At 41.3% G+C, this 23,384-nt stretch overlaps 1 protein-coding gene across 1 annotated transcript in view; it reads right to left on the bottom strand.

The window, feature by feature from the left end:
- Positions 1-1,352: 1,352 nt before the first annotated feature.
- Positions 1,353-23,384, bottom strand: part of papss2b (3'-phosphoadenosine 5'-phosphosulfate synthase 2b) — an 87,577-nt gene continuing 65,545 nt past the window's right edge. Inside the window, exons 8-12 of the mRNA XM_063071620.1 lie at positions 19,915-20,120; positions 17,051-17,186; positions 13,068-13,336; positions 8,023-8,252; positions 1,353-4,675 (exon numbers count right to left, since the gene is read on the bottom strand). Coding sequence (XP_062927690.1) covers positions 4,534-4,675; positions 8,023-8,252; positions 13,068-13,336; positions 17,051-17,186; positions 19,915-20,120 — 983 coding nt within the window. The 3' untranslated portion in view covers positions 1,353-4,533. The remainder of the gene's footprint in view (positions 4,676-8,022; positions 8,253-13,067; positions 13,337-17,050; positions 17,187-19,914; positions 20,121-23,384) is intronic.

Genomic DNA, 23,384 nt, shown 5'->3' with positions numbered 1-23,384 from the left:
TTTTTTTTTACAGGCTCCATCACAGCAAAATTTTTCCAAACAGATAAAGCTAGAGTTTTAAGGATTTTCTCAAAGGCTTCTTGGAAAATCCTTGCTGCTAACCTTGGCTTAAATCATTCAAAATGGAGGAGCAGTCAGGATTGAATTGAAAACTTTTTGTCCATTTATTGGGAAAATGCAGAACCCCATGGCAAGTGATAGTAGGAGTTCATTGTGCACACAAAGTGCTGAAAGAACTCAGCATCAATGAGAGATGAACAATCAAGAGTTTGGACCAAGACCTGTCATCAGGATGTCCATAAGGATAGCGTAGGAGAGGCTAATATGCTAGAACATATCAACATGAAGGAAAAAGCATGTGCTGGAATGCTTGAAAAACACTAGGATGGATAAGTTCCCTTAGTCAGTTGGGGTATGCTCCAGGTTATAATAGGAAGCAAGGAAAGAGATTGCTGCACCTTTGGCAATGAGCCCTGCGTCCTCACTGGCCACAGGAATAGTACCAGGTGATTGAAGGGTGGTAAATGTTATTCCTTTGTTCAAAAGAGTGAGTAGGGATAACCCTGGGAATTGTAGACCATAGAGACCTACGTCAGTGGTGGGCACATTACTACAGAATATTCCTAGATGCAGGAATTACAAGCTGACTAATTAGAGATAGTCAGCATGGCTTTGTATTGGCACTAGATGGGGTGGTTAGAGTACCTCACAAACTGCTGACCTCCTAGGATTTTCCCATCGTCTCTAGAGTTTACAGAGAATGGTGAGAGAGAAAAAAAACCATCAAGTGAGTGGCAGTTCAGTGTGCAAAGATCCCTTGTTAACGAGAGAGGTCAGAGAAGAATGGCCAAACTGGTTCAAGCTGAAAGGAAGGTAACAATAACTCAAATAATCACGTGATACAACAGTGGTGTGCGGAAGAGCATCTCCGAATGTGCAACATGTTGACCCTTGAATTGGATGGGCTACAGCAACAGAAGACCACTACAGACACTCAGTGACGACTTTATTAGGTATAGGAGGTAATTGAGTGGCCACTAAGTGTACATTTCAGTTGGAATTGCTGCACATTTTCAGTTTTTGTTCTAAATTTCAAATGGAGTTTTCTGTCTTATATAAATGAAAGTGAAGTTGCTTATTCTTTGGGGGTGACAGTGAGGTTTAATTTAAATGAAAATGCAAAACTGGATAATTGTGTTGAGTTATTTGTAAATGGTTCCAGAGGAACAGTGGCTGGCGGTCTTTGCTTCAGTGAAACAAAAGAGTATGATCTCACATTGGCTCACTAAACAGATTCCGGGAGTTACAAACAATCTGTATTAAGCAACAAGGCAAGTCACAGACAACACTGATTATTGAATATTTATTCATATGAACGACACAAGATTATATTAATATGAAGCTTTAGCAATATGATATACAGAAATTGCATTGAAGGCAGGTATTGGCTAAGGCACAGTGTAAAAGCCAGCTCATTTCTGAAAATAAATATACATTTCTGGTCATTTGTGAGAAAGGCACTAATGAATTCAGTTGATTAAAGCTTAAGCAGTGTTCTCTAGAAGTTAAGTATACATTCTGCTAGATTTTAAATTTTGCATTTTGCTGTAGCCATTAATCATTATGACAGAAAATTGAAAAGTGTGGTGCTGGCAAATACATGAAATTCAGCCTATCCTTCCCTTCTCATCTTCTTTCTTGATTTCTCATCCAGTTGCTCCCTTCCTTCTACGTGTCACGCTCTCACTTGTCGAAAAGGGACATTTTCATTGTGGACCTGCACAAATCCAATGTCTAAATTGCCTGCAATCCAGCCACAAGAGACGTCAAAGGAGAACGATTTACTGCATCGAGCTTTCCTTTCCCAAAGTGGGATGTTTCACTGTCGCTCGATAATTAGTTGTCCAATAATAACTCCGGCACATTTGAGGAGAGTGAGGAGGAATAACTCTCACATATTTGAGGAGAGTGAGGAGGAATGGTGAGTAGCTTTGGCTACCTGAACTGCGAACCTAGTGTGACAGGGATTCAACAACGAGCTGGTCCTAGTGAAAGACTAATAAAAAAAAATGAAAGACTAAATACATAAACTCATGCTTAGAAGGTTTCATTTGGCATGGTGTGACTCTATTCCAAAAGTGAATACAAATGCAATGTATTGAGGTAAACTGGAGGGCAAAAATAACATCCCTGCTTACCTCAGAATCACAAGGCAGTGTCTTTGTTTAATGTGACAGTTCTATAAAGCAGGAAACTTCATGGCTGTGAAGTAAATGCATTAGTCACTTGTGAATTAAAATTAGAACTCTCTTGGACTATGTGCCTACTTTTTGCCAGTTGCTCTGCTTAAAGCTGCTGGCATTCAGTTGTTTAAATTAAAGTCCCAGATGTGTGTGTGTGTGTAATTGCTATGAGACGCTGAAGTCAGAATAATGGCAAAATTGCTTCTGGGCTTCTGCTCCAGCTCAAAACTGACAGGATTTGTTACTCTTCAGTAGGATACAGATTTAGAAGGACAAAGAAAATATTACTTTGTATGATACTAATGTATTAAATTCTCTATAATTTTATGCTATTTTAGTGAACCATTTAACAAAAAAGACTAACTTTCACATTTCCTAATTATTAGGATAAATGTTAATAGCTTTTGAATATGTCTGAGTATCAAAAACAATACAATATAATCAACATTTGATTGCCTGAAGGCAAACAGTGGGAATAAAGGGGGCTTTTCTGGTTGGCTGCTGGTGTTCCGCAGGGGCATTGTTTGGTCCACTATTTTTCATGTTCTGTGTTAATGATCTTGATGATGAAATTAATAGCTTTGTGGCCATGTTTGTGGATGATACAAAGATAGGTGGAAGGGCAGGTGGTGTTAAGGAAGCAAGGCGTCTGCAGAAGGATTCGGAACATATCAGGAATATGCAAAGTGGCAGATGGGACACAGTGTAGGGAAGTGTATGGTCATGCAGGGAGTTGTTCAGGTGCAAAAGGAATTGGGAGTCCTCGTGTAGAAGTCCCTAAAGATTAACTTGCAGGATAAGTCAGTAGAAAGGCAAATGCAATGTTAGCATCCATTTTGAGAGAACTAGAATATAAAAGCAAGGATGCAATCCTGAGGTTTTATAAGGCATTGGTTAGACCATATTTGGAATATCGTGTGCAGCTTTGGGCTTTGTATCTAAGGAAGGATGTGCTGGCATCAGAATTGAAAGGGTTAACACAGGATGAGTGTTTGATGGCTCTGGTCCTGTACTTGCTGGAATTTAGAAGAATGAGTGAGGAATCTCATTGAAATATTGAATATTCAAAAGCTGGGACAGAGAGAACATGGTGAGGATGTTTCCTATAGTGGGGAATGTCTAGGACCAGAGCCTAAGAATTGAAAGACATCCCTTAAGAACAGAGATGAGGAAGAATTTCCTTAGAGGTCTGTGGAATTCATTACTATAGGCAGCTGTGGAGGTGAAGTCATTGGGTATATTTAAAATGGAGCTTGATAGGTTTTTGATTAGTAAGTGTATCAAGATTTACAGGTAGAAGGCAGCAGAATGGGGTTGAAAGGGAAAATAAATCATCTGCGATTGACAGGTGGACCAGATTCGATGGACTGAATGGATTAATTCTGTTCCTATGTCTTATGGTCTAAGATCTATTAGAACTTCTACAGCTGTCTTTTTCAGGTTCCAAACACTGTCAGGAGGGTTTTGAAACGTGGCCTTGTTCTTTCATCATCTCAGTTCCAAAGTCAATATTTAATGAGAATGAGGTTGAGGTTATTAGGAGACAGTTCTTTACAAGAGCACAGTATGAACACTATTGTAAAAGGTGATGACCAGAACAAATTTTCTTTTCCCATAACCAGAACGCTGATGTATAATTTGCAGATCATCAAATATTGAGCTGCTGGTAGAAAAGACATCTGTTTAAAATTACTTCAAAACATTGCAGCATCTAATTCAGGTGGCAAAGATGAAAATAGTGAGGAATTCTGTAAGTGATGTCAAGTGAGGGCAAAATAATTTATACCTGCCGTAGGTTCTATACAAGATTACAAAGGACTTTGTGACATATCTGACTCCTAAAAACAAGATTTCACTAAACATATCCTGTCTTGAGGGTAATTAGTTTCTTTGCAAAACCACCAACTGGAAACACTTTGAAAACAGTGTTACCATCAGCACTTTGAAAATGAACTCTGTATAAAAAGTCCAAAAATGTTTCCAGTTACACTTGACATGTAAAATGAAATAAATGGCTACAGCAAAAGACCAATTTTTTTTAGTTATTTAAACACATTAAAGGAAAGAATAAATAAGCACTTTAAAATCAGAATGAAAAGAACCTATTTTTCCAGCTAGGTCTTCATTCAGCCACTTGAAAATCGACTGTTAATGTGTGTAAATCAAATCGAATAAAAATTTTAAACATTGCATGAATTACGAGACTAGAAAGAACACAGCAAGTAAGGAAGCAGCTAGCTGTTGCGTGGCATTCCATGAAATGCCTTTTGTGTTTGTTCAGAATAAAACATTAATTGTTCTTTTCCAGGGAGGAGTAGTATTCAGTCAGCACCCTCCAAGCCTTAGGAGCCATAAAGCCATCAGGCGGATTTTTATTTTCGCGGGCAAGCTGTCTCATACGGGTGCCTGAGATGAAATCAAAACTGTGCGATCTAAAATAAAGTAAAATACAATTAAAAATAAAATATCTTGACATTCACAATTGTCATCTGACATAAGTGAACAAACCTGGCAGTTCAAATCAGGTGCTAATGCACAGCTGGTGAATATGCACTGGTTTTGATTCAATCTTTCATTACAATTTGATTTTGGTGCTGCTGCTCAAGTTTAATTCCACCTTAATAAATGTAACACTGTCAGCCAGGCATTTCATGAACTATTTACTATTAAACATTCAATATTCACAAAATTAAATGATCAAAAGGAGCCCATTTCTATAAAAATACTTTTAGGATTGGTCCAAACAGGAAACAGGAAACTAAAAGGCAATTTTCCCTTGAGCATAAATCTTGTTCTGTGCAATTTTTTGCCCAGTGACAACATATGTGCACTGAATAATTTCTTCAATAAAAATAGTATAAATAACCCAGTTCTAAAATCTGCAGACAAATCAATGCAAACTCCACGTTGTCAACACTGTCCGCACCGGAAACCAGAAAAGAAAATGTGATTGTGTACGATTGTGAAATATAGTTATCATGCCAGCGAGGCAGAGAGTGACAACTGGTTTAAATTCCTTTCTGTACCAATAACAAAAGATGAGTGGGTGTGCATCTTAGAGGGAACATTGCTAATCGGTGAGGCATTTATTAAAAATTTGCAGTTATGGTAAGAAACAACTATTGAAAAAGAAGAAACAGTAATGTAGATGGGCGACTGGCTCCTGTTGTTGGCCTCTGAGGGAGCATCAGTACCCTTCATGTGTCCTCAGGGACCATGAATGTCTCGGGCTCAAGCTCATGGTTTCTAAGGTTCAGAGCAGCTGCAGTTGCAGTAGACCTTGCGGGAAACTGAGGGCCTTCTGGATCATACATTGTAGGAGATGACTGACTCACAGGCAGCGATCTTTCAGGTTAGCAGGTTGTCTGGAAAAGCAGGAAGAAGGTTGGAAGTGCAGGGTGTGGGGTTTACCAGGACAGACAACTCTTATGGGGGGGCAGTAACAGAGTCCTTATATTCCTGCAAGGGTAGGAGGCCAAAATGGCAAGTTTAGGTTAAGGAAGGATACTGAAGGGAAAAGAAGAAAGCATATACAGTATCAGATATAAGAGACTGTTACTGAACGAGTTACTGAAGGTTATTAAGGATACTGGAAAGAATTTAAGAAAGAAGTTAGGAGGATAAAAGGAAGTCATGAAATATCCTTGACATAACAATTAATGAGTACAAGTAGAATTATAAGGACCTCAGAAGTAAGAGGGTGGAATAGGACCCCTCAGGGATATAGGGGCCACCTATTCCTGGATCAAGGGTTACGAGTGAGCTCCAACATTAATTCCTCTCATTGATATTCACCAGGGTGGAAAACGTGGAGAGTGGAGAGTTAAGGGAGGGTTGTTTATATTCTGGAGCACGTCTGCAGCAAAAAGGGGGAAGTGCTAGAAATATTGGAGAACATTAGAGTGTAAAAATACCTAAGGCAAGGCCAGATCTATCCCAGGACTTAAGGGAAGCAAGGGAGGAGATTGCTGGGGCTCTGATGGAGAACTTTGCATCTTCATTAGTCATGGTGAAGTTCCCGAAGATTGGAGGATAGTTAATGTTGTCCCATTGTTCAAAATGGGCAGTACAGCTAAGCCTAGACATTACAGGCCAATCGTTTTACATCAGTGGTAAGGAAGTTGTTGGAGAAGGTTCTGAGGGACAGGATTTTTGTTCACTTGGAAAGGTAGAGACTAGCTTGGACGAGTCTGTATGGTTTTGTGCAGGGGAGCTTAAGGATCACAAATCTCATTGAGTTTTATCAGGAGGCAACTCAGAAGACTAATGAAAGCAGTTCTGTAGATATGCACTTTCATGGCGTCAAATTCTGGCTGAACATAAACGACCAACACAGTTCAAGGACTGTGCTGTGGAGAGCCCGCAAATGTCCCTATGCTTCTGGCACCACCAATATAGCATGTCCACAATTCACTAACCCTAACCGTACATCTTTGGAAATTTGGCCTGGAGCACTCGGAGAAACCCACACGGTCATGGGGAGAATGTACAAACTCCTTACAGACAGTGGTGGCAATCGAACCCCAATCTGTGATTCCTGGCACCGTAAAGTTTTGCACTAATCACACTGCCCTCTCCTAGTTATCCCAGTTATGTCCATGGTCTCCCCTGCAGATACAGGAGTTACAAAGTCATACAGCTTGGAGACAGCCTCTTTGGCCCACGGTGACCACACTAACCATCGAAAACTAGAGTCATAGATTCAAAGAAACAGGCCCTTCAGACCATCTAGACTATGCTGACCCAGTTCTCTGTGTATTCCCAGCTACTCACACCTGGATGTTATCATTTACAATAACCTGACACAATCCCATCTCATCACGTTCCCTTCAGCTTATTCTCACTGCCCTCCCTCACAGAAATGACCAACAACCACTCAGCTACACGTCAAGGGTAATTTACAGTGGCCAAATCGCCCATGTTTGGGGTAAGGAACAGACATGACACATTTGGAGGAAAGCCCTTACGTGTAGACTCCTGACAGACTGCACCAGAGGTCAAGTCAGGACTGAACCCAGGTTCCTGAAGCTGTGAGGTAGCAACTCCACCATTTTCCCCCACCCCCACCCCAACACCCCGAAATGAGATGTGGCCAACTCTCTTGCAGATGTGCTCTTCTGCAGTGCAGCAACGAGGCTGTCTCTGTGAAGAGGTTCACAAGAATGATCCAGGAAATAAAAAAGTTAACATGTTTGGTGGTTCTGGGCTTGCACTCCCTGAAGTTTAAAAGAATACGGGGGGAGGATCTGACTGAAACTTGACATCAAATTTGGGATACATCGAAAAACGTAAAAGGATCTTCAGCAGCTGCATGATTATCACGGTTTCATTAATGGCAGGCAAATGGTAGCTGGCTTAGTTTGTGAATGCTATAACTTGGGGCATTCATACAGTGATATGGCTGAAGAATATATCAGGATGCGGATGCCCCAAAAATCTGTCCTCAGGCTTGGTATGGGACGCTAGAGAACTAGCTGGCCACGACCGTGCGATTAGAAAGCCAGACTTGCACTTCTATTGTGTGGTACTAAAGCAAAATCACTATGGCTCAGCTTATAGCCAGTTCCAGCCCCTGGGTCTGTCTGCACGTTCTCCCTACGATCGCCTGGCTTGTGTCTCAAGGTTGTGATTTCTTCCCTCATCCCAAAGATGTGCAGGATGGTAGGAATAACTGGCCATTGCGACTTTCTCCTTGTGTGGTATAATTTTGGGTGGGGGGAGGGGTGGTACTTATGGGAATGAGAGAAAAATATGTGGAATTGATGTAAGAGTTCCTCACCTCTCTGGGTCATAGAAGTCCATGCGTTTCTTATCTTTATCGTACGCAGCGACTCTGAACGGTATGATCTCCACAGAGGTTAGACCGGGTGCCATGCTCAGTACCTTCCCTCCATGGGTTGGTTCATACAGGTCCTTCTTGGTAATGGGATGGGGCATGCCAGCGGGATCGCGGCCCACGATGTAGAAGTTGGCCCCAGCAATCATTCGGGACCTGCAATGCCACTGAACCTGCGGACAAACAGAGTGGTTAGCACATATATTTACTCATATGGAGATACAGTGTGGAGTAGGCCCCACCGGCCTTCGAAAGGCACCGCCCCAGCAGTGTCTGACAACCCCGATTTAACCTTAACCTAATCACGGGGCAATTTACCATGACCAATTAACCTACCTGCCACATCTCTGGACTGTGGGAGGAAACTGAAGCAGCCGGGAAAACCCTCACGTTCCACGGGGAGGATACGAACCCCTTACAGAGGAAGCACTTTGATAGGTCCTGTGCTGATACCATAGTAAGTGCATCAAAGGTTACAGAGAGGAGGTAGGAGAATTGCGTAGAGAGGGAAAAAGTAAATCAGCCATGATGGAATGGTGGAGCAGTCTCGATGGGACGAATGGCCTAATTGTGCTCCTATATCCTACTATCTTGTGTTCTAATTCTCACAATGAGCATTACCTTCACTTCAAACGTCAATTGCACACTAAATGCTAAATTCGTCCCATAAATTTAAATTTTCTCATATCCAATATTTTCTTTGGCTACTTCTCAGCCTAATTTCAGTCGGGTGATTCTTCCCAAGCTATGAAGCAGGAAGTCAAACAATTTTATTTCAGTTAACAATCAGTGACCTTCAGAAGAGTCAAGTTCAGAGCAGCATGATTTTTAGTCTTGTGTGAGGAGATCAATAATCCCGCAGGTAATGTAAACAACACACACAAAATGCTGGAGCAACTCAGCAGCCAGGCAGCATCTATGGAAAAGAGTACAGTTGACGTTTTGGGCTGGGACTAAATAATGTAAATATTTAGTTTGGTACTGTCCCTGTTTGTCTACCTGTTTACTGTTCATCAATGGTGACTGGTGGTTTGTCATCTAGTCCATTATCTAACTGATTGTTTAATTTACAGCTTTCCATGTCCAGAGAAGATAATCTGACTGTGCTCATATAGTGTTTTACATGACCTCAGGATATCCAGTGATAATATCTATGTGACATCAAGGGTCTAGATTTCCAGCAAACGGGCTCCCTCCAGATCACCTAGATATCACAAGACATTCTGGTTCTGATTCACGGAAATTTATCTTCTATAAAGAGCTAAAATTGAATTGATATGTCAATGTAAAATCATTCATATAAACACATCATTATGATGTGTTACAATTTACAATTTACACACGTGGAAATATCTCACTCCTCACTATCACCAACCAAAAATCCCGGGACATGGTAACTGAATACTTTCCCTTTATTCCATTTTTTTACAGAGGAATTCCTTTTCAGATTTTGCCAATGTTTTTGGTTGCTGACAACACATACTCAGAGATTGTTGGAATTTTGGATATGGCGGAGAATGCGTTTCAAGGGGATACAGTCGAGCCGAATAAGTACTGTGCAAAAGTCTTAGGCACACACACCCACACACACACACACACACACACACACACACACACACATATATATGTAGTTAGGGTGCTTAAGATTTTCACACAGTACTGTGGTAACTTTATGTATTCCACTGGACTGCTGCCGTAAAAAACCCTCAACTTTCATGACGTATGTGAGTTGATAACAAACCTGATTCTGATATGGGTCTCTATTGGGGCTGAGGGTGGAAAGGGGGCTGGGAGAGAGGAATTATGGTTGGGAAAAGGGGAAGGGAGAGAGGAGTGAGTGGGAAGTACCAGAGAGACATTCTGTAATGATCAATAAACCAATTGTTCACAATCAAATGAGCTTGCCTGGTGTCCAGGGCTGAGTGTGTCTGCACCCGTTACCATCCTCTGCCACCCCTCCCATGGCATTCCACCCTCACCACTCCCAACATCCTTTGCTCCAATCAGATATTTAAGACTTTTGCACAGTAATATACCTGCCATGTGGAATATTCTGTAGAAAAATTGTGAGGTTATCCACTTGGCACATATAACGAAGAAACAGGGGATTTGTTAACCAGTGTTGACATTCAAGGATGCGAGGGAGTGTTTATGCATAAGTCAATGAAGTCCAACATGTAGATGCAACAAGCAATTCAGAGGGCAAATGGCGTAAGGCTTAATTATGAGAGGATTTGATTACAGGAATAAGGAAGTCTTATTGGAATTGTATTGGGTCTTGGGGAGACCACATCTGGAATATAGTGTGCAGTTTAGATCTTTTTAACAGAGAAGGCTGGGAAGCACTGATCTACGATGTTTAAGACACAGTTGTTAGAATTGCAAGAGATGTTAGAATGAAATATTGGAATGTAGGTGATTTAAATTAAGGGCTGATTCCCAACTCGATTGTCCCAATCACTGATCTTCCCTGCACTAAATTAGATGGCTAAAGTAAAATGGATTAACTACCTTTCATTCCTGGTTTGCATTCACTTCAATTTACTTGCCATAGAAAGAAAGGAGCAAAGATAAACCAGATGGCTGAAGTGCTGGTGGGTTTTCATGTTAGCACACTAGGATTTTATTGACAATATGTTCTCCATTCGGTTGCTGCTTTCCCCTAACACTCTATTCTGTATTCTGATAGTGCTTTTCCCTTGTACTACTTCAATGTATTGACCTGATGAAACGGTCTGTAAGTGCTGCGTGCAAAAAGCAAAGTTTCTCACCATACCTCGGTACATATGAAAACAATAAATCAATATACCAACGTACCAGTTTATTATTTGGAGTTTATAAGAGTAAGAGGAAATATTATCACAATTTAAAAAATTCTTAAATATTTCTACGGTCCAGATGCAGGGATGGTGGCTCGTCAAACTGGAAGAGCAAGAACAGGTGACACAGTTGAAGAATCATATATTCATCGGAAACAGCAATAGATTTTTTTTGGAAAGCAGGGGATAACACTGAGATTCAAAACCTTGTAGAATGGTGGGACAGAATCAAAGGGCTGGATGGCCCACTTCTGCTCCTATTCTGATTCCTTATACTCCCTTGATCCAAATCCCACTTCTTACATGCATTAATTGCTGGAGCTGCATTCTTGATGAATGACGAAATTTCTTCGTAGTCACTGGATCATTTAAGATGAGATAAGGCTGTAAGAGAGGGGTTCCCAAGCTTGGGTCCACAGACCCTTTGGTTAATGGCATAACTAAGGCTGGGAAGCACTGATCTAAGATGTTTAAGACACAGTTAGCATTGCAAGAGATGTTAGAATGAAATATTGGAATGTAGGTGATTTAAATTAAGGGCTGATTCCCAACTCGATTGTCCCAATCACTGATCTTCCCTGCACTAAATTAGATGGCTAAAGTAAAATGGATTAACTACCTTTCATTTCCTGGTTTGCATTCACTTCAATTTACCTCCAGACTAATTTAAAACCCTCCTAAACACCATCCTGTTATACTTATATCACCTCCATAAACGTCTCTTCCAAAACTCTGTTGCCCAGATCCAGGCCTCCCTAAAATCCCATTGACCCCTGACTGGGATTCCCCTGGGTACTCTGGTTTCCACTCCCATTGCAGTCATGCGTTAAGTGGCCATTGTAAATTGCCACTAGGTAGATGGTAGCACCTGGGGAGGAGATGTTGGAAACTTGGGGAGAACAAAATGGGATTTATGTAATTGGGGAATACAGACCCGGTGGGGCCTAAAGGCCTTATTCCATGGCCCTATCTCTGTAAACTCCCTTCATCGAAACAGGCCCATTGGCCCAGTACAAACTACTCAATTACACAATCAATTAATTCCATGGTTTTCCAGAAATTAGAAAGACCATTTGAATATTGACGGATAACAGGATTCATCAATGGAGTTACTCAGGCATTTGTACCATCAGAAAAAATGATCCTTGGTCTGTCTCTTCATTCTCCACATCAATGCAATGTTTGGCGGCTGTGCCAGAGGCCTTCAGCACTCACAGGAAGACACTTAACAGGCATTTAGTCAAGGAGGGAGTTAACATTCCTGTAGCCGGGCCTTGAGACTGATTTCACTGTAACCAACAATCATACACAATCTGTCAGCAGGCCAGATGAATGATCTCAACCCAAAATCTCGACTGTCCACTTCATTCCATAGATGAGGTCCAATCCGCTTAGTTCTTCAGCATGTTGAGTCTTCCTCCACTTTCCAGTATCAGCAGTCCCTCGTGATTCGTTGCTCTAATTTGGCCTCAGCTGACTCAGTGCCAATGTTTTGCCTGAACCTGCTCCTGTGGGGCACCTCGGAAAGTTTTCATTATCGAAAGTTGGTATAAAAGTCTGCTATGTTTACATACTTTGAGCACATTGAGAGATCCAATCAGCCTGTGTTGTGTAAGTGTTGTTAGAGTGTACACATTCCTTGGTTACCTGATGAATAGTAGGCCACGCAACAAATAGCATCTTCTGGTTGACTGAGAGTGAAGAATGCAGGGTAAGGATCAGCTTTACAGCCTCGGGAAGCTTCTGTAATTGCAAGGTTTCATGCGGGGAGTGGTAGGATGGCTCAGCTCTCCACTGGTGCAAAAAAGTTCAGTAAATTTAGAAAGTCTGAAGCTTCAGAATTTGGCACAGCGGCTAATTTTGCTGTGCTCCCTTCAGTCTTGCAGTGGTCCTGGTTCCTGGGCCCCAGTTACCACCGTCCCCACTCATTGGGGCCCCTAGTTCACACGCTGTCCTTAAATTACTTGTGATCCTGTTTCTTTCGATGCCTTTAAATTTACTGGGCTTGCTAAGAATGTGTAACATGCAAAAAAAATGTGAATTCAAATAAATGTCAGGTTATTAATAATAATAATATAAATGATTCAGAAAATCTGCTAATCCAGCACCAAAATCCCGTGCGTGCCAGGTTTTAACATGCCTCCTCCTTTCTTTTAATACCTCACTAACCTCTGTTGGCCCGGCATACATCATTGGTGATGGGAAGATGGCTACAATGGTCGACTGCGGGTCCAACACCCCTTCCTCCAGCACTGCTGCGTGTTGCTTCATGCGCCAGCCCAGCGGGACATCATCGTCTTTAGTCCAGCCACCCAGCGGGTGCAGGAGCAGGACGGGGCTCTTGTAGCCCTTTTCCAGAAGTCGGCGTTTGGTGTCCTGCATCAATAGAGCGTGGCCGTTGTGAACAGGGTTGCGGAGCTGGAATGCAAAGACAGCATCTGCAGTAAGGAAAAGAAAGATTCACTATTGTTTTCTGAAGAAACCATGACCAGCTCTTAACTTTCTCATGACTAACTCAACACAGTCACCGTATACATAGTACTCCAAATGAAATTCTTTCTGTTCAAAGCATAAACACAGAAACCTGTATTTGCTTTGTGCCTTTAAATATTCCCCTAGCACTTCATTGAAGGAAAGGATTCCCTTGAATGGAAAATCCTGCAAGAAATAGTGGATACAGCCCAGTCCATCATGAGTAAAGCCTTCCCCAACACTGAGAACATCTACACGGAGCGCTGTTGCAGGAAAACAGCATCCATTATCAAGGTCCTCCACCACCCAAGCCATGCTCTCTTCTCGCTGTTGCAATCAGGTAGTAAGTACAGCAGCCTCAAGATCCACACCACCAGGCTGAGGAAGTTACTACCCCTCAACCATCAGGCCCTTGAAGCAGAACTGAACTGTTCCCACAACCTATGAACTCACTTTGAAGGACTCTTCGTCTCATGTTCTTGATATTTATTGCTTGCTTGCGTATTTATTTATCTATTTTTCTTTTGTTTTCGCACATTTTACTGTCGTTTGCCATTGGTTATTTGCCTGCCTCTTGCGTGCGGTCTTTCATTGATTCTATTACTGTGTATGTCCACAAGAAAATGAATTTCAGAGTAGTATATGGTGATATGTGTGTACTTTGATAATAAATTTAGAACCTTGATATATTTTCAAAGATGTTTCCACCCAGGTACTTGAAACTGAAGTTTCAACATCTCAGCATCTCTGAAGATCTACCCTGGCCCCAACGTTTACGTTTATGATCAGTGGCTACATTTCATTAGGAGATTTGGTATGTCACCAAAGACTCTAGCAAATTTCTACAAATGTAGCTGGCGAGTGTTCTTACTGTCTGCGTCACTGTCTGGTATTGCACAGGATCTGAAAAAGCTACAGAGGATTACAAATTCAGCCAACTCCGTCATGGGCACTGCCTCCCCAGCATCAAGGTCGATGCCTCAAAGAGAAGGCACCCACCATTAAGGACCCTCATCACCCAGGATGTGTTTTCTTCTTATTACTACCATCAGGGAAGATGTAGCCCTAGTCTGAAACAAATGCTCAATGTCTTAGGACACTCCACCATCAGATTTCCAAACAGACGATGAACCGACCCATTAACACAACCTCACTAATTTTGCTCTCATTTTGCACCACTTACATAACTAAATTTTAACACTTATTTCTTATTGTAATTAATAGTAATATTTTATGTATTGCACTGTAATGCTGCTACAAACAAATTTCATAAAATACATCCAGTAGCCACTTTATTAGGGATGTACACCTGCTTGTTAATGCAAATATCTAATCAATTAATCATATGGCAGCAACTCAATGCATTAAAGCATACGCAACGGTCAAGAGATTGAGTTGTTCAGACCAAACATCAGAATGCGGAAGAAACGTGATCCAAGTAACTTTAATTGTGAAACAATTGTTGGAGTCAGATGAGGTGGTTAGAGAATCTCGGGATTTTTCACGTGCAATCGTCCCCAGCATTTACAGAGAATGGTGCGAAAAATGAAAAAAAACAGACTGGAGATGTCCAACCTCCAGTGGCAGTGATCCTATGCCAGATTAAAGAACAGTGAGCCTACACATGGCACTCTCACACAGCTAAACCAAAGGTTTGAGGTAGATCTCAATCCTGCAAGGAGCTTTGGAACAGAAAATCAACAAATGACACTGTAGTTGCAATTTTACTAATAGTCTGAGAGCAACTTCTGTTCTCTGTTAACTCTGAGCAAAGAACATTCACAACCAAGCATTATTATGAAAACAACATAAGAGAATCCAGGCATCTTCTTTAGCACACAGGAAAAGCAAATAAAGAATTGAGAACAGTCTATAATTTGGTTACTCCCGGAACAGTAAGCATCTTAAGCACGCCAGGCTTAACAGAACGAAGGATTCAAGACATGCTGTCTTGTGCCCCAACAAAACAGTTCGGTTAAAGGCAGTTGAATAGAATCAAAATGGAGTTGGCAAGTTAGCTCAGGGAATTGTATTTGATCCATGACAGAAAAATCCAAAAGTGATCCTTTGATCTATTCTTCCCCCACAAATTTACAACTTTTCTCTACAAAGGTCGAGTTATCCTTCCTGTGCCAAAGCATTCTTTATACGCTTCAACAAACACTTGCATTCAAAAATTAACCTTTTCACTCTATTCATTTAAACTGATCATTTTTTAATCATTCACTATTATTCCCCACCATTGATTCTGCCTGACTTGCTGAGTTCCTCCAGCATTTTGTGAGTGTTGCTCTGGATTGCAGAATCTCGTGTTCCCAATATTTTAAAACTTCTTGCTGCAATCTGAACAAGTAGTTTTAAATACGATTACACTGAAATCCATAAGGATTCATGACATAGCTTGAATTTCTTTGATAACTAGAAAAATGACTGGAGTCAGTCTACCTATGAGCTGCGTGTTTTAAACCACTGTTGCTGATGTCTGGTTGCCAAACTTCAGCTAACTCTGATTAGATGTTGGCTGAGGGACGATGAGCACAATTGTCATTATTAATGGTGAAAGTCATTTGGTAGTTTACCCTGGAAACCTTCCCTCACTTGTACCCGATCACACGGGATTTGGAAGTAGTATAAAGCGGTGTATTGTGGAGGCCAAGTTATCAGGTATATTTAAAGTAGAGGTTAATAGGTTCTTGATTACTCAGGACATCAAAAGTTGTGGGGGTGGGGGAAGCAGAAGAATAGGGTTGAGAGGGATAATAAATCAGCCATGATGGAATGGCAGAGCAGATTTGATGGGCCAAATGGCCTACTTCAGTTCCTATATCTTATAATAGCCAGAAAGCACTGGCAGTTAAAATTAAAGAATGTTTCTATGGGATTGCTGTGCTTTGTGAAGCATTAGGCTGTATTCTTTGCTTCGAGAGTATGTGTGCCTTTTGAGCACAACAGTAACATCACAGTCTACAAGCATATTAGTGATATGCTTCAAACAAACCAATAAGTCCTAAACAACACACACAGAAATGCTGGGGGAGCTCAGCAGGCTAGGCAGCACCTACGGAAATGAATAAACAGTCGACGTTTCGGGCCGAGACCCTTCTTCAGGACTGGGAAGGAAGGGGGAAGGAGTCAGAATGAGAAGGTGGGGAGAGAGTCTGCATTAGGAAGAGAAATGAGCCATCCAGCCCCTTGAACCAGCCCTGCCTTTTATAGGATCAGTTCTTCTGGCTAATGCTTTGATTCTGCAACTGATTATGTTAGGCTGGCACAGTAGTGTAGTGGTTAGCGCTATGACTTACAACATCAACTGTAAGATCAGGGTTCGATTCCAGCTGCAGCCTGTAAGGAGTTTGTATGTTCTCCCCATGACCATGTAGGTTTCCTCCAGGTGCTCTGGTTTCCTCCCACATTCCAAAGAATGGTTAGTGAGTTGAGGGCATGCTATGTTGGTACCGGAATGTGTTGTCACAACACAATCCTTGCCTATTCGATTTGATACAAAATGACACATTTCACTCCATGTTTTGATGTGATAAATAAAGCTAACTTTTCGTTCTATCAAAACTACTTAGTAAATGAATGGTGTAGTGGTGTACATTAAGAGAGACAGTTGGAATGGTTAAAAAACGTTAAAGAATGGACAAATCTAAAGGAATCAGTAAAGCAGTTTATTGTACCAGCGTTCATATCCTTAAACTTCTGCCTGAGTTCCAGCGGAGTTAGGCGATAATGATCCAAACCATCATTCCACTGAATTCTTTCCAGTGCCTGGAGGTCTCCTCCAACCAGCCATTCTCCACTTTCCATCACCATCTGAAACAGTTGTTTAGAAAGAAACATTTAGGGACTTTGTTCTTCAATATCCCATTCCTACCTGCAGAAGCTCACAGTCTCTGCCCTTATGTGCGAAACCAGACCCCGGGTGTGATCACACCCTAGAATTTTATGCAATTAGAATCAGAATCAAATTTAATATCACCTGCACATGTTCCAAAATTTGTTAACTTTACAGCAGCAGTATGATGGAATACATAATAAATAAATAGAGAAAAAAACTGAGTTACATTAAGCATATCTATGTCTGTTAAATAGTGAAGTTAAAATAAGTAAAGCAAAATAACAGAAATAAAAAAGTAGTGAGTTAGTGCTCATGGGCTCAATGACTATTCAGAAATCAGATGGCAGAGGGGAAGAAGCTGTTCCTGAATCGGGGAGTGTCTGCCTTCAGGCTTCTGTACCTCCTTCCCTGCAGTAAGAGTGTAAAGAAGGCATGTCCCCTGTGTAGTGTGGTTCTTAATGATGGACACTGCCTTCCTAAGGCTCCTTGAAGATGTCTTGGATACTACGGAGGCTGGTACCCATGAAAGAGCTGATTATAGTCATAGGCATAGTCATAGTCATACTTTAATTTTACAAGTTAATGCAATTGAGAACAAAATTTCCTGTAAAGGTTATCAAGCCCTCCATCTCAGGTTATGTCCCTGAGAAGAGACTCAAGGAGGAAGTCAGACCTTTTCAATAATAAGATCTTGTAAAAAGCCTGCCTACTGGTTTGGATTGGTGTAGGTGGAATAGGGATACCAACATCCCTTCGAGTGTGAACCAACCACTTTACTCCCCACACCTCCCTGCCATTGACTTCAGGGTCCTTCATCTTTTTCCATATCTCCAAAAAATTGTAAGCAATTATTCTAAGAAATGAAAATTATTTTCAATCCCTTATTTTTTTTTTGATTTTTTTGTAACAATGCCCAGAGACCGTCCTTTACTCTTTGGATTTCCCGGGAGGAGTAGAACTCCTGAAGTGAAATTCATCCACTTTGAGGAGTCATACCCAGAAAATTACTGGTAAATTATTCAATGTTAAAAACCATCATTTATAAAGCACCACGAAAAGGAGGAAGCCTAAACAAGAAGGTTAAGTCAATGTTGAGTCAGTGGTAAAGAGGTATATGCAAAGTTAGCATTCATTTTGAGGGGAACAGAACGTAAAAGCAGGGGTATAATGCTGAGGCTTCATGTGGCATTAGTCAGACCACACTTAGAGTATCGCAAGCACCTTATCTAAGAAGGATGTTGTCTGGATTGGGGAGCATGCCTTATGAGAGTAGGTTTGAGTGAACTCGGCCTTTTCTCCTTGGAGCGACGGAGGATGAGAGGTGACCTGATAGAGGTGTATAAGATGATGAGAGGCATTGATCATGTGGATAGTCAGAGGCTTTTTCCCAGGGCTGAAATGGCTGCCACAAGAGGGCACAGGTTTAAGGTGCTTGGGAGTAGGTACAGAGGAAATATCAGGGGTAAGTTTTTTACGCAGAGTGGTGTGTGCGTGGAATGGGCTGCTGGCAACGGTGGTGGAGGTGGATACGATAGGGTCTTTTAAGAGATTTTTGGATAGGTAAATGGAGCTTAGAAAAATGGAGGGCTATGGGTAATCCAAGTAATTTCTAAGGTAGGGACATGTTTGGCACAACTTTGTGGGCCGAAGGGCCTGTATTGTGCTGTAGGTTTTCTATGTTTCTATGTTTCTGAGAAAGGATGTGCTGGCATTGGAGATGGTCTAGAGGAGATTCATGAGAACGATCCCTGGAACGGAAAGGTTAAACTGTGACAAACAAGAGAAAATCTGCAGATGCTGGAAATCCAAGAAATACACACAAAACGCTGGAGGAACTCAGCAGGTCAGACAGCATCCATGGAAAGGAGTACAGTCGATGTTTTGGGCTGAGACCCTTCAGCAAGGCACTGGAGGGTCTCGGCCCGAAACATCGATTGTCAGTCTTTTCCATAGACACTGCCTGGCCTGCTGAGTTCCTCCAGTATTTTGTCTGTGTTATTTAGGTTAACCTATGACTTATGTTTGATGGCTCTGGGCCTATACTTGCTGGTGTTTAGAAGAATGAGGGGGATCTCACAGAAACCTGTCGAATATTGAAATGCCTAGACAGAATGAATGTGGAAAGGATGTTTCCTAGAGTGGGAGAGTCTAGGGCCAGAGAGCACAGCCTCAGAATAAAAGGATGTTGCTTTAGAACAAAGGGTAGTGAATCCTTGGAATTCATTGCCACAGATGGCTGTGGAGGTCAAGTCACTGAGTATATTTAAAGTGGAAATTGATCGGTTCTTGCTTAGTAAGGGAGTCAAAGGTCACAAGGAGAAGGCAGAAGAATGGGCTTGAGCAGGATAATGTCATGTTTTGGACAGCATGAATTCAAATATCAGTGTAGTTGGAGATTAGTATGATTATTACGAATATGAGGTCAATGTAAATCTAGGGGTCATTGCCAATATGTAATTAAGGATGAATATGTACTTTCAGAGAGAGTGCTAGGTTCATATCATTCCAGTGTGTACCAAGCAGTCAGTGTGAATTTGAGGCAACGTGAAATTAAGGACCAATGTGAACCGAGAGGTGAGTATGAATTCAGGACTCAGTGTGAAGTTCTGGCTCACCAACCTGCTAACCCTTACCAAATTAATCAGGCAGAGACTGGGTAGAAGCACTTGTACAATGAAGCAGCCAGCTACCAGTGTTACGTACTTTAATGTAAGGATGTTTCTCGCAGGTTGTTCCCCACTGCCGGGCACAACGCTCTTCTTTCCTATGCAGATAAAACTCCGGCTTTTGAAGTATGGCCACTCTGCGGCCTGCATAGACAAGGGCAAAGGCTGAACTGCCAACTAGGCGATCCTTGTCCTCCGTGCTAACGGGCAGGACAATTGGAATAGTCAGGTTGATGATTCCACCTGTAGACATAAAATCCCATTATTCCACAGGATAAATATTGCTTGTTACAATCAACACAACAGAATACATTAATCAGAAAGGAACATTCCGAATAGAGATAGTAAATTCCATTCTTCAGGCTTGATCATCAATTTTATTACATCATGGCTGGTCAATTGTGCACTCACATTTGCTCCTTGTTCCTAAAAGAAGTCTATCAACTCAACCCTAAAAGCTGAAATCGTTCTGTGGTACTAATATGCAATTGAAGACACTGACAGCTTCAAGTATTTGAGACTTCAGTGAAAGCATCCTGACTGACTGCATCATATGAACTCTAATGCACAGAGGCTACAGGGAGCGGTGGAATCAGCCATTTCCATTATGGGTACAGCTCTTCCCACCACCGAAGACATCTACAAATGGTACTGTTTCAACATCCATCAAAGACCCTCACCATCCAGACCAGGAATGCTTCTATTTGCTGCCATCAGGCAGGAGGTACAGGAGCCTGAAGACCCAGGCCTTAAAGATTCAAAAGCAGTTTCTTCCCAGGGCTCTTTAACTGACCTGAAATATCTCCCTTGACTTGCACTAATGTTGTTATCTTTATCATCAAGGCTGTTGCTGTGGCTTTGATATTCTGTATATTTTCCTTGTACATTTCCAGACAGCCATTGGCTGAATGTGCAATGTAGAACTCTATAGGATTCCCATCTTCATCTTTAAAAACAAATGCCCATATTCATCTGTTCAACCGAGCTTTGTGTTATTCCTCCTCCTGCCTGGTGACTGAATTAGTTACTTACCTCTGTTTGTTAATTGTCCTGGTTGCAATGTTAAATAATACAGACAGTCCCTGATTTATGTATGGCTTCCATTCCTGAGACACGTCTATAAACCAATTTTTCAGTAAGTCGGAAACAATTTCACTGAGGGTCGATTAACAAGAACATTTTCTTATCACTTTCCCCTTTGTCTTCATTGCTATTTCCTGAAGGGCGGAGGAAATGCGGGAGAACAAAGACGACCTGGCACTGTGCCACTGAGGCAGAAATGAGGACCCTGAACTACACCTGGAGCACAATGGAGAAGATGGCCAAGGACAGTCAGAGATGGAGGAGCTTCATTGCTGCCCTAAACACCAGCGTCATAATGGGCGGTAAGCAAGTTCTCCTGTGTCATAACAACTGTCCTGAATCAGAATGTCCCACATCCAATCGCTAGTTCAATGGCCTGAAAATCTTAATGGACATTTCATTGTTTAATAGAGTATTTTACAAGTGTTAATAGAAGAGATTGCCTTGTCAGTTTCCAAAGTTAATTTCTAAAGTGGCCTCCCACTGTAAACTGCTAGCCTGTGTTCTATGACAGTGGTGTGCATTTGATTACAGTGGGGAAGTTTATGTGAATAATTTTGTTTTGAGGACTGGATGTCTTTTGAATTAACTAGCTGCTATACCCGTTCCATAACTTATGAAGATATTTGCATTTCAATAACTAATTATCCTATCCTGAGAAATCTTTATGGGAGAATTTGCATAATGTTGGATTTCTGCTGGAACGGTGAAGCTGGGCAGACCCTGGAGTTGCAATATAGGGATTTCATATTCTAATTCTTAATGAGCAATTATAAAAGAACTGAGTTCAAAATGCTTCAAAATCTGACTAACTGGGACAGTTATTAGATTATCATTGAATGCACTATCACATTCAATTTTGTCCTTCAAGGAAGGGAGTCAAGTTTCCCAAAAGTGACTTATTTATGATGCCAATCCAATACTACGTCGCCAACCTTCTTTAGCCTCTGGTTCTTGGATAGTCCTCAACTGCAAATTAACTCTCACAGCCTTTCCAGCCCTGTCACTGCTGGCCATATTCCAATTGAACAAATCAAAATGTGCAGTCTCTTGCTTACTTTTGGAAAAGAAAATAAATATGTTTCTTCTTGAATAAATAATTTATGGTGATGCCTTCACTGTTCCTTGAAAAGTAAAAGAAACAAAAGTTTAATTCTGGTTTAAAAGCTGGCAGTAACTGGGCTGCCCACATAAAGAAACCAGTTCATGGTAGAAAGCTGTTGGATTTGTACAACGTCTTTCATAGAATATCCCTAGGTGCTTCACCAACAATATACAACTTTTAAAATGTAACTGAACTGGCCAGCCAAATTAGCACATTGCAAAAATCCTATAAACAGCAGAAAGACAGTTCATTCATTATGGTCATGTTTGAGAAATGACTTTTGGTTATGATACTACAGTAGGTAAGGCTATTGACACTCAGTTTGGAAAGCAACATAAGATCTCTAACACTACCAGAAAAGTCTCTTCCAGTAACTGACACCCACAAACTGGAGTTTCTGAAGCTCGACACTTGCAGACTGGACAGCTAACATAAGACTCCCTGGAGTGGTATGGGACTGCTGTTGTCAGGCACTAGTGGAGAAACCTGTCCGTCCCAATCATCCTAAGCTGTGGGTATGAGAGTCACCCACTGCAACCCACCTCCACCAGAGTTTGAAACCTTATCCTGGATCCATCTGGCATGATGTGCAGAACAGTGACTAGATGGATTTCAGCAGTGTTTCAAAAGGGGTTTCAGGTTTTTTTGAAGTAGAAAAATAAAGATTATAGAAACAGAAGGGTTTTATTCCTTTTGAGCATTGCCCGACTGAAGTGTAATTGTCTAGAATTTGCAGTAAGTGGAGAATTGCTCAGACTTTCCTCTGTCTATTGCAAAAATACACATTAACCTCATCTGGTTATCCCACCTGGAATTTGTGATTCAGAGCCAACTTGTTCCTGTTTAATGAGGTCCACAGCTTTCCACACCACAACTATTCACTGTGGGGTGGCGAAGAATCAGCTTCATCCTCAAATAATTAAAATCACTGTAAGCTGGCTAAGCTTTGCCCTTCGGTTTGAATGATCAAAGCATTCAAAACCATTCGAAGACTATTAAAACCATTAATATAAAAGAATATTCAAAACATTCTAAAATACTGAATGCATTTAAAGACACTCTAATTAAGAAACATTAATTATTTACAACATAACACATTTTGATCTCCAGGAACTGAGGCTGTCAAGACAAGATTTCTACACCAGTTGTAACTCCGGCACAAGATGTGGATTTTCAACCAGTTTTGTGTGGGACACTTAAAAGTTGTATATTGTTGGTGAAGCACCTAGGGATATTCTATGAAAGACGTTGTACAAATCCAACAGCTTTCTACCATGAACTGGTTTCTTTATGTGGGCAGCCTAGTTACTACCAGCTTT

The sequence above is a fragment of the Mobula hypostoma genome, chromosome 19 (genome assembly GCF_963921235.1).
Source record: "Mobula hypostoma chromosome 19, sMobHyp1.1, whole genome shotgun sequence".
NCBI lineage: Eukaryota > Metazoa > Chordata > Chondrichthyes > Myliobatiformes > Myliobatidae > Mobula > Mobula hypostoma.
The sequence above is the reverse complement of the archived record's forward strand: the minus strand, read 5'-3'. Positions and strand labels throughout refer to the sequence as shown.